We start from the raw sequence: 16,629 nt of genomic DNA on the forward strand, positions 1-16,629 counted from the left end.
GCATATTTGCGGGGCTGGCTTTGTCATTCATATTTCAGCCTAAAACTCATCTCATTACAGCGATCTTCCCCGTGCAGCCAGTTTAAGATTACTCTCAATGACTTCACCTTATTTAAATTTTCTGCAAAGCACATACCTGTGATATTTTGTTTGTTCCTGCTCCTGTTTATCACGGCAACCCCGAGGGCCTACAACACTGCCCCGCACATAGGAAGCACAGAGCGAATATTTGTTGAATTAACGCAAAGGTGCCTGCTACGTCCCAGGGTTGTGCTAAGCTAAGCACACAGCGAATATTTGTTGAATTAACGCAAAGGTGCCTGCTACGTCCCAGGATTGTGCTAAACTACGGTTACTGTACCCTTCCCATCTCAGCAGGATAGTTTCACAAAATGTAAATTCCACATCGAGGATTAACTGGATGCACGTGACACCTCATCCCACACCAGTAACTCGTTTTCCTCCACTTCCCCACCCCTCCCCTTGCCAAAGAAGAAGTGAGGAGGGATCTGGAAAACACAGGGTCATCACTTTAGTCTTCTGCCACATTTCGTTGGCTTCACCGAGCTCAACGCCACATGAACTACTAACGGCAGCAGCACCGGCGATGAGAGGGTGAATAAAGGTAGAAGACTTCACCGCCAGCGGACTGCAAGGGACCCGCCGCAGCTCCAAAGCACTGCATCCTGGGAGCTGTAGTGTCCCGGGGAGGCCTGGTCTGGTAGGACCGGGGCCCCCGCGGCATGCTGGGAGTTGGAGTCGAGGGCTGTTGAGACTCCGCCTCTGCGCTTATAATAGCGAGGGGGAATCCTCGCTGCATGCTGGGAACTGTAGTCTTCCTGGGGCCCCGTTCCTCCTGGACGCTGAGGCGCCGAAGCTGCCGCCATTTTAGGTCCCGAGGTGCGGCGGCCGAGAACCAGGGCGCAGGCGGGCTGAGCCCCGGCGCCGGGCCGGCCCCGCCCCCGGGGCGCCTGGCGCCCGCCCATTGTTCAAGTCCCGCCTTTCCCCACGTGTCTCCCGCCTAGGGGAGGTGCCTTAGCCGGAGCGGGCCGCGAACGGTCCGGCCCCGTCCGCACAGAGGCTCCTGTCGGCGGCGCCCGGGAGCGGCTCGGCTGCCAGATGCTTCCGCCCTGGCTGCCGCGGGCCGGGCTGTACGCTTAGTGCCCGGCTCAGGCCCCCAGGAGCGCCCGCGGGGGTGAGAGCGGCCTCCGGCCCCGCGGAGACGGAGCGGCTTGAGGACGAGGCGGCGGCCGCGGGGAGGAGGATGGGGGCTAACCAGTTAGTGGTGCTCAACGTGTACGACATGGTGAGTGCGGCCCCTGGCGGCCCCGAGCCCTGGCCCAGGCCGGCTTCCTCTCGCCGGTCGGGCTCGGACCCCGGCCCCAGGCGCTTCCTGCCTCGCGTCTCCGCCTTCTGCTTTAGTTCTCGGGGGAAGCCGGGGAGAAGGAGGGAGAAGTAGTATTATTTTTTAATCCACGCACTTGTCGACGCTCGGGTGAACCCAGTCAGCCTGACGGTTTTGGGCAGCGCTCGGTGGGCTAGAACCTCTCCCATCCCCGCAGCTTGGGCCCGGCCCCTTGGCTGACGAGCGGTGTCCTTTCTGCAAAGCTTCCGTCGCGCCTCCGACCCCACTTGCCGGCCCCCGGGGCTGCCCCAGGACCCTCGTCCCGACCGCCTGCGCTCCCAGCTCCTCTGCTTCTGCCGAATCGTACATCTCTTTGCTTGGTTTAAATCTTCAACACTCCCAAGCCCCTCCAAATCCAGAAAGTCACAGCTTTCGGGTGCCTGTACTAGAATCTCTTCCAAGGTGAACAGGAGCCAAAACACCCTTGCCTTGTGTGTCAAAGGCAACCTCGTTAAAATATGAAGGAGGCCAACGTTGATCAGGAAAATAGCCCAACTGAATTATTTAGAGACCCTGGTGGTGCTCCTTTCCTAGACCCTGAAGACCACTTTCTAGGTGATGCAACAGGTGACGTGACCACAGGAGAGGGAGAGGAAGAAGTTGTTTATGGTGTCATCTAACTTTGGAGTACTGCAGGCGCGCAGAATCGAGTTCAAGAACTGCTTTGCCTGTTTTTTTGCAGTTGAAATGTCCCCAGAAAAAGCACCCGGTACAGAATTGCCCTTGCATTGAGATGCGTGTTTGGTGTGTTTGCTTGCTTTGGGTTGATCGGTTTTTGCTCTGTAGAATGGATTGCCTCTTGACTGCAATGCTTAAAGTTCCTTGTAAGTTGACTGGCAAATGAAAAATTCCCCGTTGTTATTTTTGTTGGCTTAAAGATGCAGGAGAGCAGAAATACTACAGGCCAGGAGTCTTATGCAGTTCTAAACTTTTTCCCTTGTCTTATATATAAGTTTCTAAATTTACAGTGTTATATCTTAGGTAGAAAGAGATTCCTCATCCCATATCTGGGAATTGTGTAGAGGGTATAGGAACTCCCTACCACTTGAGATGAGTCCTCTGTTGAGTTCTCTTGTGAGCCTGGAGGTGAAAGGAGATGGGTTAACATGCTGAGAAAAGTGGAGCGTGATAGAAAAAGTTAGAGGAGACTAAGCCACAAAAGATCCTAGAAAACCATGGCCCTTTTTAAGTTCTTTGGCCTGTTTCACTGGTTGAGAAATAATTTTCTGGATTTAAACTTTTTGTGTTCAGCTGAACACCTTTATTTTTCAAGACTCTTACAGCCCTTTTACTTTTTTGTGCACTCTCCCTATTCATGAAGGCTATTACTGTCTTTTAGAATATATTCTGCTCTTGAGATCAGAGTGCCTTTTATCCTAGAATATTAAACCCCTTTATAAATTAGGAGTATACAATGGCGAGAAGCCACAGTTTCAAGTCTAAAAGAATTTGCGAGAATAGAGGAAGAGAGTTTTACTTTTCGTGTGAAAATGAAAATGTAGTTTTTTGGCATATAGTGGTCTTCTTTACACTTTAGGCATTCTGTGAATCAGGAAAATCTTTGCTAATTGTGGTTGATTGGGAAAAGCTAGAGATGGTATTCAATATTTTCTAAGGGAGGACTTCTGAACGATGTTAAAATATTAACTAATTAACAAGATCTTATTTTTCACATCAAGTTTGTAAAATAGGTAGTTACGGAAGAAGCAGACAGGTAAAAGAATAAGTGGCCTGTCCAGAAAACTAAAAATATCTAGAATTTGTAGATCAAAATCTGATTCACTATCTTCTCTACTGAATTTCTACATTTATGTCTTTATATTGCTTTTTCCTGTGAACAGGAGATGAAGCATCTGAATGTTTATCAGAATGATAAGTAGTTGAATTATTAGACTTTTAATAAACTTGATCTTTTCTGTTCTTTTGAGGGCTTTGAGTGTTTTATGTCACTATTCAGCAATCTATCATTACTTATTAATTTTGACATGGTAGAAACCACAAGGATGAGTTAATTGTCCTTTCTTCTTTAAGGAATTGAGAGTATTGTAAAGGAGATATACAACAGTGGTAACAATTCAAGACAGAATAGCATGGTTTTTATAAGAGCAGACAAGGATGCAAAAGAGGAGACTATATGTAGTTGTAGGGTCAGGGAATACTAAAAGGTGTGAAACTCGAAGGATGGGTAGCATCCACAAGAGCAGAGAACAGTTGGCATGAACAACATGGCAGGAACAGGGAAAGCACGGGTTGGATTTGGGAAACATCAGCTGGTCTAGTATAATTAGAGTATAGCATAAATGAAAGGAGCCAAAACTGAAAGTTTGATGAGAACTTCATTAGTCAGAAGAGTTGTGGGCTTGGGTGAAGGGCTGAGGGGGCTCTTTGAGCCAGCAGAAACCATTTAAAGTTTTCATGAAGGGGAACAGTGGCATCAGTTGTTTTAGAATGAAGACTAACGGATTGAGGTACCAATTTTGGTCTGTTATACTCATTTTTCTCAAGTCAGTTTTGGTTTTTGAAGCATTTTTGCTTGATGCCAAGGGTAAATTCCTTTCATCTTTGGTAATTCTTCCTATTCATCAGAGATGCCTTGGATGAGGATTGATGTTATCTGTATAGGCCTAGTACATCAGCTATCTGGTTCAAACTCTGTAAATATGAAAACTGAAAATTCACCTTAGGGTTGCCCTTATAATCATGGTTATGGGGACCTCTTGCCATGTGTCCTTGTGCCTCTTTGCTAGATTGTCACCTTTTCCAGCTCTGATTGTATTTTTCCTATTCTCTAGATTGGGCTGCTGTGGATCATTTCTTCCATAACTTTGTCATATGCATGAAAATAATTCTGTTGGGGTCACCTGTATTAACTTCCTTCTCATGGAAGAGTAGTATAATCCTCAAAAGGTTACTTAATTATGCATAGTGCTCCTAAATTATTGCTTGCTGCCTTCTCTTATGTTCCTCTCTGTACTTTGGAGTGATCTACCACCAATAAAACATGTCCTGGAGTTACTTTCTGAGTCATGGGAATGAGCTTGTTCACATATTCCTAATTTACTGACGTACATAGCAGAGCAGGTGATTCAGATTAGTTTCCAATACCAAGACAGATCTCTGGTGTAGTCACTTTAGCAGTCTTCATTTTTCATAGATCCAGATTTTGTGCTTTTCAGGTTATCTTGACTAATGAATTTTTATAAGATAAAAATATGCCAGTGTTTTATAGTGTAAATTCATTGTGTAAACAAGTTTCTACCAACTTTATTATTTATTTTCTTACTCTGTCACCCAGACTGGGTTGCAGTGGCACGATCTCGGCTCACTGCAACCTCCGTCTCCTGGGTTCAAGCAGTTCTCATGCCTCACCCTCCCAAGTAGCTAGAATTCCAGGTGTACACCACCATACCAGGCTAATTTTTGTATTTTTATTAGAGATGAGGTTTCACCATGTTGGCCAGGCTGTTCTTGAACTCCTGACCTCAAGTGATCCACCGGCCTCAGCCTCCCAAAATTCTGGGATTATAGGCATAAGCCACTGAGCCCGGCCTGTACCAATTTTATTATAAATTAGTACCTATACATCTTCAGAGTCTTAAAATAATAGAAGAGAAAAACTTTCTAGGACTCTTCAAATAAGGACATTTTTGTCTGAACTCTGCTCTTTGACGCCTGTCTCCATTAGACTCCTCCAACAGAGTGTGAGGTCATGCAGGTGTAATAGATCAGACTTCTCATACATCTGCAGATTTAATTCAGACTTTTTGAACAAGTTCCAGAATCACACATCTCCTCACCTAATGATTCCTTAATATCTCTGAATCAGCATGTCCAGGAACACACTTCTTCCCTTTTCTCCTTTTCGTGCCTTGAATTCTTCCTTCTCACCCCATGCCACTGCCCAAAGACCACCACTTTTGTTGTGGTTTCCCAAACCAGAAACCTGGGAGTGAGTTTAAATTTCTCTTTATTATAAACCCTCTACAGTCAGTCAGCACGCCCTGCAGAGTTTTTGATTTTGGTTGATTCTGTCTGAAAGCAACAGAGAGCTTGACAGTCCGTGGCTTAAGCTGGAAGGATAGACTAAGTACAGAGATAAACAGGCCCTGGATTATTAGTTCACCAGCTCAGCTGTGTCATCAAGAACCAGGACTTTCCATCCTTTTACTCTACCATCCTCAGCACATTGGCTTTTGCCCTTGGTTTGTCCTCTCATAGTTGTAAAGTAACTGCCATAGAAGGAAGGTGGAAGAAGTTGGGGCCGTTTTCTACATGCACCTCTGTTCTTTCAATAGAAAGGAAAAACTTATCAGAGCCACACTACTTCCCCCAAGAGATTATCTAGAATTGACTCGTTTGCAACTGTGATGAAGCTGAGTAAGTGAATATCTGGCATTTCTAACCTTTATAGTGTGTTGTAGGTAAGGAAGGCAAGAAGTTGGAAATGGCAATTTGCTGGGAACCTGCGATGCCTGTCACATATTTTACTTTCTGGATATTGTTTAAATTGGTTACTTTATCCCCATTTCCACTGATGCTTCTCAAGTTCAGGCCCTCATCTCTATTCATCTAATAGCCTCCTTACTAGTTTCAATCTCTAGTATTACTTCATTTTAATCCTCCCTCCATTCTGTTAGCAAAGTAACCTTTCTGAAACATATCAGGATAAAGTGTAATGCACTTTATGATGTGGCCCTTACCTGACAGTTAAAGGTCCACTTCCCTCTTCTACATAACACCCTTTATTCTCACACATGAGATTTTTTAGTTATCCAAACAGGCTATATCCCACACCCCATATTTTATGCATGCTTGTCCTTCTGTCTAGAGTGTCCTTGTCCAACATTGATCACCGGCAACCTCCTGCTCCTTCTGGCTGTAGCTTAGTCTTATTTATCAGACTTGAGTGAACTACTCTGCCTTAGTTGTACTTTTTTTGTTGTTGTTTGTTTGTTTTTTTTTGTTTGAGACAGAGTCTTGCTCTGTTGTCCAGGCAGGAGCACAACAGTGCAATCTTGGCTCACTGCAACCTCCGCCTCTCGGGTTTAAGCAATTCTCCTGCCTCAGCCTCCCGAGTAGCTAGGATTACAGGTGCACACCACCACGCCTGGCTAATTTTTGTATTTTTAGTAGAGACGGTGTTTCACTATGTTGGCCAGGCTGGTGTCAAACTCCTGACCTCAGGTGATCCACCCACCTCGGCCTCCCAGAGTGCTGGGATTACAGGTGTGAGCCAGTGTGCCCAGCCCCTAGTTGTACTTTCCACATGTCTCCATTACTGCGTGTATTATCCTGTGCATCCCACTGGACTGTAAGTTCTTTGATAGCATCATACTATTACCAGTGTCTAGAACAGGCCTGTCTCTAGACGGTATTCTATAAATACCTGTTGAATGAGTGGGGTTTTACCTAGGCAGTTGTTACTAGGTGAGGTGCCAGTACTTAAATGGCATGAAAAGATCATGTGACCCTCCTCTTTGTGCCAAATACCTATTACTGGGTTGTTTTTTCTTGTCCCTTGACTTTAGTGCATTGCTAGATTTTAGCTTTGATTGTTGGAATAGGGTGACCAAATGGAAGGGAAGGGAGGATTAATAGAAATGGGACGGAAAAAACATCAGATATTTTTCTTAGACAGAACTTAAAAAAACACACTATGGGACTAGACTGAGGAAATGTTTTTAGTAAGTTTATTTCTTGAAGCTGGATCTTAATTACTCTGAAAGATAATCTTTCCAAAAACATTGTCAGTTCCTGAATTTTAACATAAGTTAACTAGTTAATAGGAATAATAGGAGCTGGTCATCTTTTTTTTTTTTTTGTAATGGTAAGGAATTTACCTTCATTTACTTGTATCAATATGCTTCTTGGGCAATAGTGACCCATGAGTGTAGCTAAGCCAAAGGACAATTGTACATCTGCCCTCCGACGTGATTTATGGCATTGTCTTCTTTTTTCTTTTTTTTTTGGGGGGGTGTTGGGGGCAGCTAGTTTGTGTGAGAAATGAATTCAATCTCCATACATATGTACATTTGTTTTCTATTGCTGCAATAAAAAGGTGCTCAAAACTTAGTGGTTTAAAACACAGATTTATCATCTCACACTTCTGTAAATCAGAGACCAGGTGAGTTAGATCAGTTCCTCTGCTGTGGTCTTCACAAGCCCACAATCAAGGTGTTAGGCTCTAGGGGCAAATCTGCTTCCAGGCTCATTCAGATTGTTAACAGAATTGAGTTAGGTATAGTGGTAGGTCTGAGGTCCCATTCTTTGCTGCTGTCAGCTGGGATCCTCTCTCAGTTGTTTCAGGTGTCTTACAGTCCTCCATCTTCAAATCAGCAGTGGTGTGTGGAATCCTTATGCTTCAAATATCTCTGACTTTACCTTCCTCCCCATCTGTTCTACTCCAGCCACAGAAAGTTTTCTGTTTTTAAGAGCCCATGTAATTGAGACCCACCTAGATATTCCAGGATAATTTCCTGATATTGAGGTCCATAATTTCAATTACATCTGCAAAGTCCCTTTGCTATGTACCATGTTCGCAAGGTTCTGGGAATATTTTGGGGAGTCATTCTGCTACAATGCCATTTATGAAAGTGTTATATAAACCCAAAAATGTTCAGTTAAAAATTGTTTCCTCATAGCAATTCCTTGACTTGGCATGGAATAAATATTAACCTACTAACTTAAAATGGAAAATTTGAAGTATTCGAAAAATAAAAATCAGATGTCAGTAGGTTCCGAGTATGTGACTAAAACCCCTTCAGACTTGCAGTGACATACTGTAGTGTATCTCAGTTCCATGGCCACATTCATAATGATGGATAAAGTTAACAGAATGTTTGAAACTTGATCAAGTACTTAAAAAATACCAGAGAGCCTGCTATTTAGATGAATTGTTTGTTTTGTGGATTGTTCTTTCTTTTCTTTTTCGTGCCACCACACCCGGCTAACTTTTTTGCATTTTTAGTAGAGACAGGGTTTCAGCACTTTGGCCACGCTGGTCTCAATCTCCTGACCTTGTGATCTGCCCACCTCGGCCTCCCAAAGTGCTGCAATGGCAGGTGTGAGCCACCGCACCTGGCCAGATTTTTAAGATGGGATGTACTTGCACTTCCCGTTTGTTGACTGTCAAATTTTCTACAAGATTATTTGAATTCCAAAGCAACATTATTGTGCAAATATCAGCCAGTTGGTTAATAAAATGTAAAGTGAAAACTGCCCAAATAATCTTAAACTATAAGAAAGGCAAAAATAATAAAGGGGCAATGGGATGCATGAAAATAACTTTGTTTTAGTTTATCTGGAATGTATTTTGGTATAGATGTGACAGTAACTTAAAAACAATAAATTAAAAATCGACTAATTGGCCCCACATTATTTGAAATAAAAGTCTTTCCTCTCTAAATTGTGATATCATCCTTAATCCTAATGCTAAATTCTTATCCGTACAGAGTTGTTGATTCTAGCCTTATTGCCACACTTTTAATTATTATACTTTCACATTATATTTGGAACCTGATTAGGCCAGTTTCTCTTTATTATTATTCCGAAGTTCTCTTGGCCTTCATTTCCTCTTCTAGGAATACTTTGTAAGGCTCTGTGAAAAAATTCTGTAGGTTTTTTTTTTGTTTTAATTGTATTAAAATACATATAACATAAAATTTACCATTTTAACCATTTTTAACTATACAATCTACTGTGTTAGGTATATTCGCATTGTTATGCAACCATTCTTCAGACCTTTTTCATCTTGCAAAACTGAGACTCTGCACCCATTAAACAACAACTGTCCATTTCTCCCTCCCCTTAGTCCCTGGTAGTCATCATTCTGCTTTCTGTCTGTATGCATTTGACTAGATATCTCATTTAAGTGAAATACAGCGTTGTTTTGTGACTGGCTTATTTCACTTAGCATAATGTCCTCAAGGTTTATCTATGTTGCAGCATGTATCAGAATTTCCTTCCTTTTTAAGGCTAATATTCTACTGTATATGTATATACCACAAAAATCAAGCTCATTTCAGTATCAGTGGACACAGGTTACTTCCACCTTTTGGCTATTAAGAATAATTCTGTGTGAACATGGGTTTATAAAAATAAAAATGTCTGTTCAAGACCTGCTTTCAGTTTTTTTGGCTATATACCCAGAAGTCTATAGATATTTTTAATTGGGGATGCCTAAACTTATACATTAACTTAGGAAGAACTGGTATCTTTTCTATCATATTCTCCCCCCAATCCCCTTTGATGAAAACAGGATCTTTTGTTTTTTGAAATTTTTATTAAGAAAATAGTTAAATAAGTTAATGCCAAACTGATCTATCTAAATTGTCTATTAACAGAATAAAGCTAATAAATAAGTAAAATACATGAGATAGTAAGTGGTGATAAGTGCTAAAGAGGAAAGTAAAGCAAAGAAAGGGAGGGACAGTGTAAGTCAGGACGGTATAGCTGCCGGTTACTGCAGTTTCACATAGAGTGATTAAGAAAGGCCTACCGAGAAGGCATTCCTGAAAGGTGAAGTATACCATGTAGAGAGGAGAAAGGGTTCCAGACAGAGTTAAGCAAACACAAAGGCTGAAAGTCAGGCCACATGCCACCTGTTAAGTAAATGGACAGCAAGAAACAAGAGAAGTTTTTAAGGAATTTCTGATTAAAGTTATCAAGTAGATTCAGGAGGATCATTGAAAATAGAACAAGCAGTACCGGAAAGGGGAAAATCTGGGATTAGGGTAGATTCCACAAAAATGAAAAGCACCATTTCCTAATTTGTAACTAGAAAGGGAGTTAGATTGGGAGCTAAAGAGAAAATAACAAGATTTAGAAAGTCAGAACTCCAAGTAGAAGGGTGAAAGGATCAAGTGATAGGCAAAACTTTTTAAAAGTTAGGACCATTCAACCAAAACCGGGTTTAACTTGCAAATTTTTTTTTTTTTTTTTTTTTCAGAAAGAGAGAGTGAATAGGAAGGAGGAAAAAGGAAGAGAAAGAGAGAGAGAGAATGGGGAGGAGGGAGAAGGAAAAGAAAGAGGGAGAGAGAATGGGAGTATTGCTTTCTTGCTCAGGCTAGAATGCAATTTAGTAATGGGTATTGAAAACCTCTTGTATACTGATAATATACTTAATGATGTAGTCAGGAAGGAATAAGGGAAGAAGATAACAAACAAACAGCCAACCAATATTTCATTTAAACCTATGAAATGCTATGCGATTACTGAGGAGTGATTTACTTCCAATTATATAGTCACCTTTGGAATAGGTGTGAGGTGGTAATGTATGTTTTGTGTATTTGAAGTGGAGAGTTCTATAAATGTTTATTAAGTTTACTTGTTCCAGGTCTGAGTTCAAGTTCTGAATATCCTTGTTAATTTTCTATCTCGTTGATCTATAGAATCGTTAGCTCTTCTTGTTGCATTGATCCTTTTGCCATTATGTAATGTCATTCCTGGCCTCTTTTGATCTTTGTTGCTTTAAAGTCTACTTTATCAGAGGCGAGAATTGCATCTCCTGCTTTTTGTTTATTAGTTTATTTTTACTCTCTGTTTGATTGGTAAATCTTCCTCCTTCTCTCTGAGTCTTTGTGTATTGTTGCATGTAAGATGGACCCGGATGCAGCATACCGATGGGTTTTGGCTTTTTATCCAATTAAAATATATATAAGTTTAATACCGGCGTTTGATGCTAGCTGGCTGTTTTGCCCATTAGTTGATGTAAATTTTTTATTGTGTTAAAGTTCTTTGCTTTTTGATGTATTTTTGGAAAGGCTGATTTTGGTTGTTCCTTTATATGTATAGTGCTTCTTTCAGAAGCTCTTGTAAAGCAGGCCTGGTGGTGGTGAACTCTCTAAGTACTTGTTTGTTCACAAAAGATTTAATTTTTCCTTCGCTCATAAAGCTTAGTTTGGCTGGATAGGAAATTCTGGGTTGAAAGTTCTTTTCTTTAAGGATGTTAAATATTGGTCCCCACTCTTTTCTGGCTTGTAGGGTTTCTGCTGAGAGATCTGCTGTAAGTCTGATAGGTTTCCCTTTATGGGTAACCTGACCTTTCTCTCTGGCTGCCCTTAGTATTTTCTCCTTCATTTCAACCCTAATAAATCTGGCGATTATGTGCCTTGGGGTTGGTCTTCTTGAAGAATATCTTTGTGGTGTTCTCTGTATTACCTGGAGTTGAATATTACCCTGCCTTGCCAGGTTGGGAAAATTTTCCTGAATGATATCCTGAAGAGTATTTTCCAACTTGGATTCATTCTCTTCATCACATTCAGGTACACCTATCAAACGTAAATTAGGTCTTTTCACATAGTCCCATATTTCCTGGAGACTTTGCTCATTCCTTTTCATCCTTTTTTCTGCATTCTTGTCTTCTCGTTTCATTTCACTGAGCTGGTCCTCGACTTCTGATATCCTTCCTTCTGCTTGATCAATTCGACTGTTTAAACTTGTGCATGCTTCGCGAAGTTCTCGTGTTGTGTTTTTCAGCTCCATCAATTCACTTATATTCTTCTCTAAATTGTCCATTCTCGTTAACAGTTCGTCAAACCTTTTTTCAAGGTTCTTAGTTTCTTTGCATTGGGTTAGAACAAGTTCTTTTAATTCACAGAAGTTTCTTATCACCCACGTTTTGAAACCTGCTTCTGTTATTGGAACACAGGTGTAATCTATTAAGCCTTGTTCCGTTACTGATGAGGAATTGCAATCCCCTGTAGAGGGAGAGGCATTCTGATTTTGAGTATTCTCTACCTTCTTACGCTGGTTTCTTCCCTTCATTATATATTTGTCCATCTGTCGTCTTTATAATTACCGACTTTCTAACTGGGTCTCTGACGTCCAACTTGTTGATTCCCTGCGCCGAAATCTGAGCAATCCACTGAGCCGGCCAAAACAGCGGTGTTAAGATTGATGGTGCTTTTCTGCCCGGGAATCTCCGGACTCTGCACCAAGAACTGGCGTGCTAAGGCACCAGCAAAACCACCACGCCGGCCACAAGAGTCGCCCTGGCAACCCGTGGAGCCCCTCCACTGGGAATCTCCTGGTCCGTGAGCAACTAATATTCGTCTGAAAGTGTGGCGTCCTCTCGTTCTTTGTGCTTTCACTGGGAGGTACGTGCCCGAGCTGCTAATCATCAGCCATCTTGGATCTCTCTCCTAACTTGCAAATTTTAAGAATAAAAACTCCTGCAGATACATGATGGCAAAAAGTTACAAGAGAACAAAAATCAAGCTAATTTCAGACTTCTCTTTCATTACACCAAAGGCTAAATAATAAATAAAGTGGAGCATTATCTACAGAGTATTAAAAAGGAAAAGACTTATGTCTGAATACTATAGCTTCTCCAGCTATCATTTATGTACAAAAGGACATAGACAATATCTAGATAACTCTGGGGGTTAAAGCATTACTCAAGAACTTAATGGGGTGGTTACAGTGTAAATACTCATTTAACATAGCTAAACCTTATAAATGTGGTTAAAAACAGGGCCAGTATCCAGAATTACTTTTTGAAGAGAACAAGCATGATGCTTTTTAAAAATTAAGTTTTCATATTATATTGAACAAACCTTGGGTGAGAGAGAAGAGGTAAAAGCTTGTAGCAGCTCTATATAGGAGGAGGTGTGTTGTAAATATAATTCTTGTTTTGGAAAATTCTATTTGAGTGTATGGGTAAATTTTTCTCATTAAGACTTATTATTGGGAGAAAATCAGACTTAGAGGGAAAAGAGCAAAGAAGACATAAACCATATGGTGTAAGAGAGAAAACAAAAAGTTAAATATGAAATGAAGACAAAGCCAGGCACTGTGGCTCAGGCCTGTAATTCCAGCACTTTGGGAGGCTGAGGCAGGTGGTAGTGAGACCTTATTTCTACAAAAAATAAATTAATTAACCGGGCCCACACCTGTGATTCCAGCTACTCAAGAGACTGAGGTGGAAGGACTGCTTCAGCCCAGAAGGTTGAGGCTGCAGTAAGCTGTGTTGTGCCACTGCACTCCAGTCTAGGTGACAGAGCAAGACCCTGTCTCAAAAATAAATAAAGTAGGACAAAGCATATAAGTTATGAAATGACAGTAAATAAATTAAAATCCCCTGTTAAGCTTAGTAAGTGTATTTATAAGTATCCTTTGCCTTACAGAAATTTTGTTATATGTGGTCAAAACTGTTTGTCTTTTATAACCTTTCATCTTTCAGTCATTCCCTAGAAAGATTTTCCCTTGCAAAAAAATGATAGAAATAATCTACGTGTTTGTTCCTAAGTGGAATGCCAGTTGTCCCAATGCTGTTTACTGAGTAATCCATGCTTTCCCTTGTTGATTTGTGGCACATACTATGTTTATGCTGTACTAAATTATCATGGATATCTAGGTCTGTTCGAAGACCTTCAGTCTTGATTTCTTTAGTTGCCTCTTCCTACACCATTATTAGATGTTAATTGTACTAATCTTCCAGCAAGTGTTGATATCGGTGATGTAAGTTTCTCTTATTCTCTTTCGGAATTTATTTTGCTCATTCATTTTTCAAGTAAAATTTAGAAGCAATTTGTCAAAACCAAAAACTTCAGTGCAATTTTAAGTGTAATGACATTACATTCATGAAAAATCTGGGGGGAAGAATTGATACCCTTACAATATTGAATCTTCCCATAATAATATCTGATTTTTTTTTTAGTGTGTTTAGTATACCACTGTACTAAGCCATTTCCTTATATTATTATCCCTTTTTAAGTTGATGAAATTGAGGCCTAGTTGAAAAACATGCTCAGAGTCATGCCATAGTGGTTGGTACAGCACAGTCTTGAACAAGAGCTCTTAACACTAAAATTTGTGCTCCTATCCATCATGCTGTATTTCTTTTTCCTCATCTCATCTCCTCCATATCCCAGAAATGTGCTGATTCTCTTTTTGTTTGTCCTTATATTACACCTCTCCCTGAACTAACTTCTGTACTCTATGGCATTCACGGATGTACAGTGATCTAAAAGCTGCCCTGCATCCTAAATCTTTTCTGTGAATATCTCTGTGATAGTTAATGTTATGTGTCAGTTTGAGTAGGCCATGGTACCCAGTTTTAGTCAGACACCAGTCTAGATGTTGCAAAGGTGATTTTTAGATGTAAGTAACAATTTTATAGATTTTGAGTAAAGAAGTTACCCCCCTAAAGATGAATGGGCTTCATCCAGTCAGTTGAAAGCCTTAAGAGAAAAACTAAGTTCCCCAAAGAAGAACACATTTTGGCTTCAGGCAAAGCTGCAACATCAACTCTTCCCTGGATCTGCATCCTGCAGACCTGCTCTGGAGATTTCAGATCTACCAAGCTCCCACAGTTGTGTGAGCCAGTTCCTTAAAATAATCACTTCTTTGCTCCCCTCTTCATCTAGGTTATTCTACATTCTACTGTTAGAATCACTCCCTCTCTCATACCTGTCTCCCTAGTTAAAATCGGCTTACCATCTACACCTCAGCAGCTGAATAGAGCTGGAGAAAACAACCATACTGACAGATCTCACTTTAAAATGGTGACCACAAACCCCAAGAGAGCCCTAAATACTGTCTAGCAGTGCCTCCTCATTTCTCTGGTCAATTGACATTCCCACTCTCCTAGACAACTACAGTATGTCATATTTTCTCCCCATTCCCTACTCGCAGCTTATTTTCAGAGATTACCTCACAGCTTATTTCACTGAAAGAAAAAAAAAAGGCAATTTTCTCATCCTTCCACCACCACTGTTTTACTGTATGTAGTCTGCCTTCTCTCTGATCATATGGAATAAATTGTCCATGTCCCTATCTGAAATGAAACCTTCCACTGTATACTAGACCCCATCCTCTCTCCTATCTATACAAGGACTTCTCTTTCAGAATTGTCACCACTCTCTTCTGCCTCATCAGGTTTTTTACTTTCTACTCTATCGCTCCAATCAGTGAATGAATATGCTATGATATTTTGTAGTCCTCATTCATTCATACTGAGGAGAATTAGTGATCTACTTTAGTATTTATCTCTATTAACCATCAACCGTGTTGTATCGTGCTCTCAAGCTGAAGGTTTGTCTTTTAAATGAACTTCTTTAGAAATGCATTACTTTTAAGTCTAACAAATAAGTGAACAAGAACTGTTTTATTTCAGTCTCATTCATTCTGACCTGTTGCTTTTTCATCTGTAGGTATCAAACAATAATACAGCAATAAAGATTTTTAAGTTTCCCACTCTGTAGTGACTCCGAGGGAAGAGGCAGTGTCTTTATATTAGTTCCTTTTCATGGTGCTGATAAAAACATAACTGAAACTGGGAACAAAAAGAGGTTTAATTGGACTTATGGTTCCACATGGCTGGGGAGGTGCCTCAGTCATGGCAGGAGGCAACAGGCACTTCTTACATGGCGGCAGCAAGAGAAGAATGAGGAAGAAGCAAAAGTGGAAACACCTGATAAACCTGTCAGATCTCATGAGACTTATTCACTCTCATGAGAATAGCACAGGAAAGACCAGCCCCCGTGATTTAATTACCTCCCCCAGGTCCCTCCCACAATACATAGGAATTCTGGGAGATACAATTCAAGGTGAGATTTGGTTGGGGACACAGCCAAACCATATTGTTCCACACCTGGTCCCTCCAAATCTCATGACCTCACATTTCAAAACCAATTATCCAAACAGTCCCCCAAAGTCTTAATTCATTTCGGCATTAACCCAAAAGTCCACAGTCTAGAGTCTCGTCTGAGACAAGGCAAGTCCTTTCTGCCTGTGAGCCTGTAAAATTTAAAGTAAGCTAGTGACTTCCTAGATACAATGTGGGTACAAGCATTGGATAAATACAGTCATTCCAAATGGGAGAAATTGGCCAAAACAAAGAGGTTACAGGGTCCATGCAAGTCCAGAATCCAGGGGAGCAGTCAAATATTAAAGCTCCAAAATGATCTCCTTTGACTCTAGGTCTCACATCCAGGTCACACTGATGAAAGGTTAAAATGCATCACATGATCCTTAATACTATGTGCTAGGTGTTGCTACGATTCCCATTTTAGAGTAGCACAGAGAAGTTAACTTTCCCAAGGTCACACAGCTAAAAAGGAGGGTAGGATACAAATCCAGGCATCCTGATTCCAGGTTATACCACAAACTGCATTACACTGCCTCTTATTAGAAGCAGGCTTGACCAAGGAGGAGAAGGTCAAGTACAGCCTCTTGCTGCCCCCTCCTCAGTTCTAACTCTTCTTCAGTCCTGACTCCTTTTT

General features: G+C 41.1%; 1 protein-coding gene across 1 annotated transcript in view; it reads left to right on the forward strand.

The window, feature by feature from the left end:
• Positions 1 to 1,076: 1,076 nt before the first annotated feature.
• The window catches only part of DESI2 (desumoylating isopeptidase 2), a 54,862-nt gene continuing 39,309 nt past the window's right edge, over positions 1,077 to 16,629 (forward strand). Inside the window, exon 1 of the mRNA XM_012443740.2 lies at positions 1,077 to 1,306. Within this exon, the coding sequence (XP_012299163.1) occupies positions 1,265 to 1,306 (42 nt within the window). The 5' untranslated portion in view covers positions 1,077 to 1,264. The remainder of the gene's footprint in view (positions 1,307 to 16,629) is intronic.

The sequence above is a fragment of the Aotus nancymaae genome, unplaced genomic scaffold (assembly GCF_030222135.1).
Source record: "Aotus nancymaae isolate 86718 unplaced genomic scaffold, 86718_ANA_hifiasm-v0.15.2.pri h1tg000032l_0, whole genome shotgun sequence".
Lineage (NCBI taxonomy): Eukaryota > Metazoa > Chordata > Mammalia > Primates > Aotidae > Aotus > Aotus nancymaae.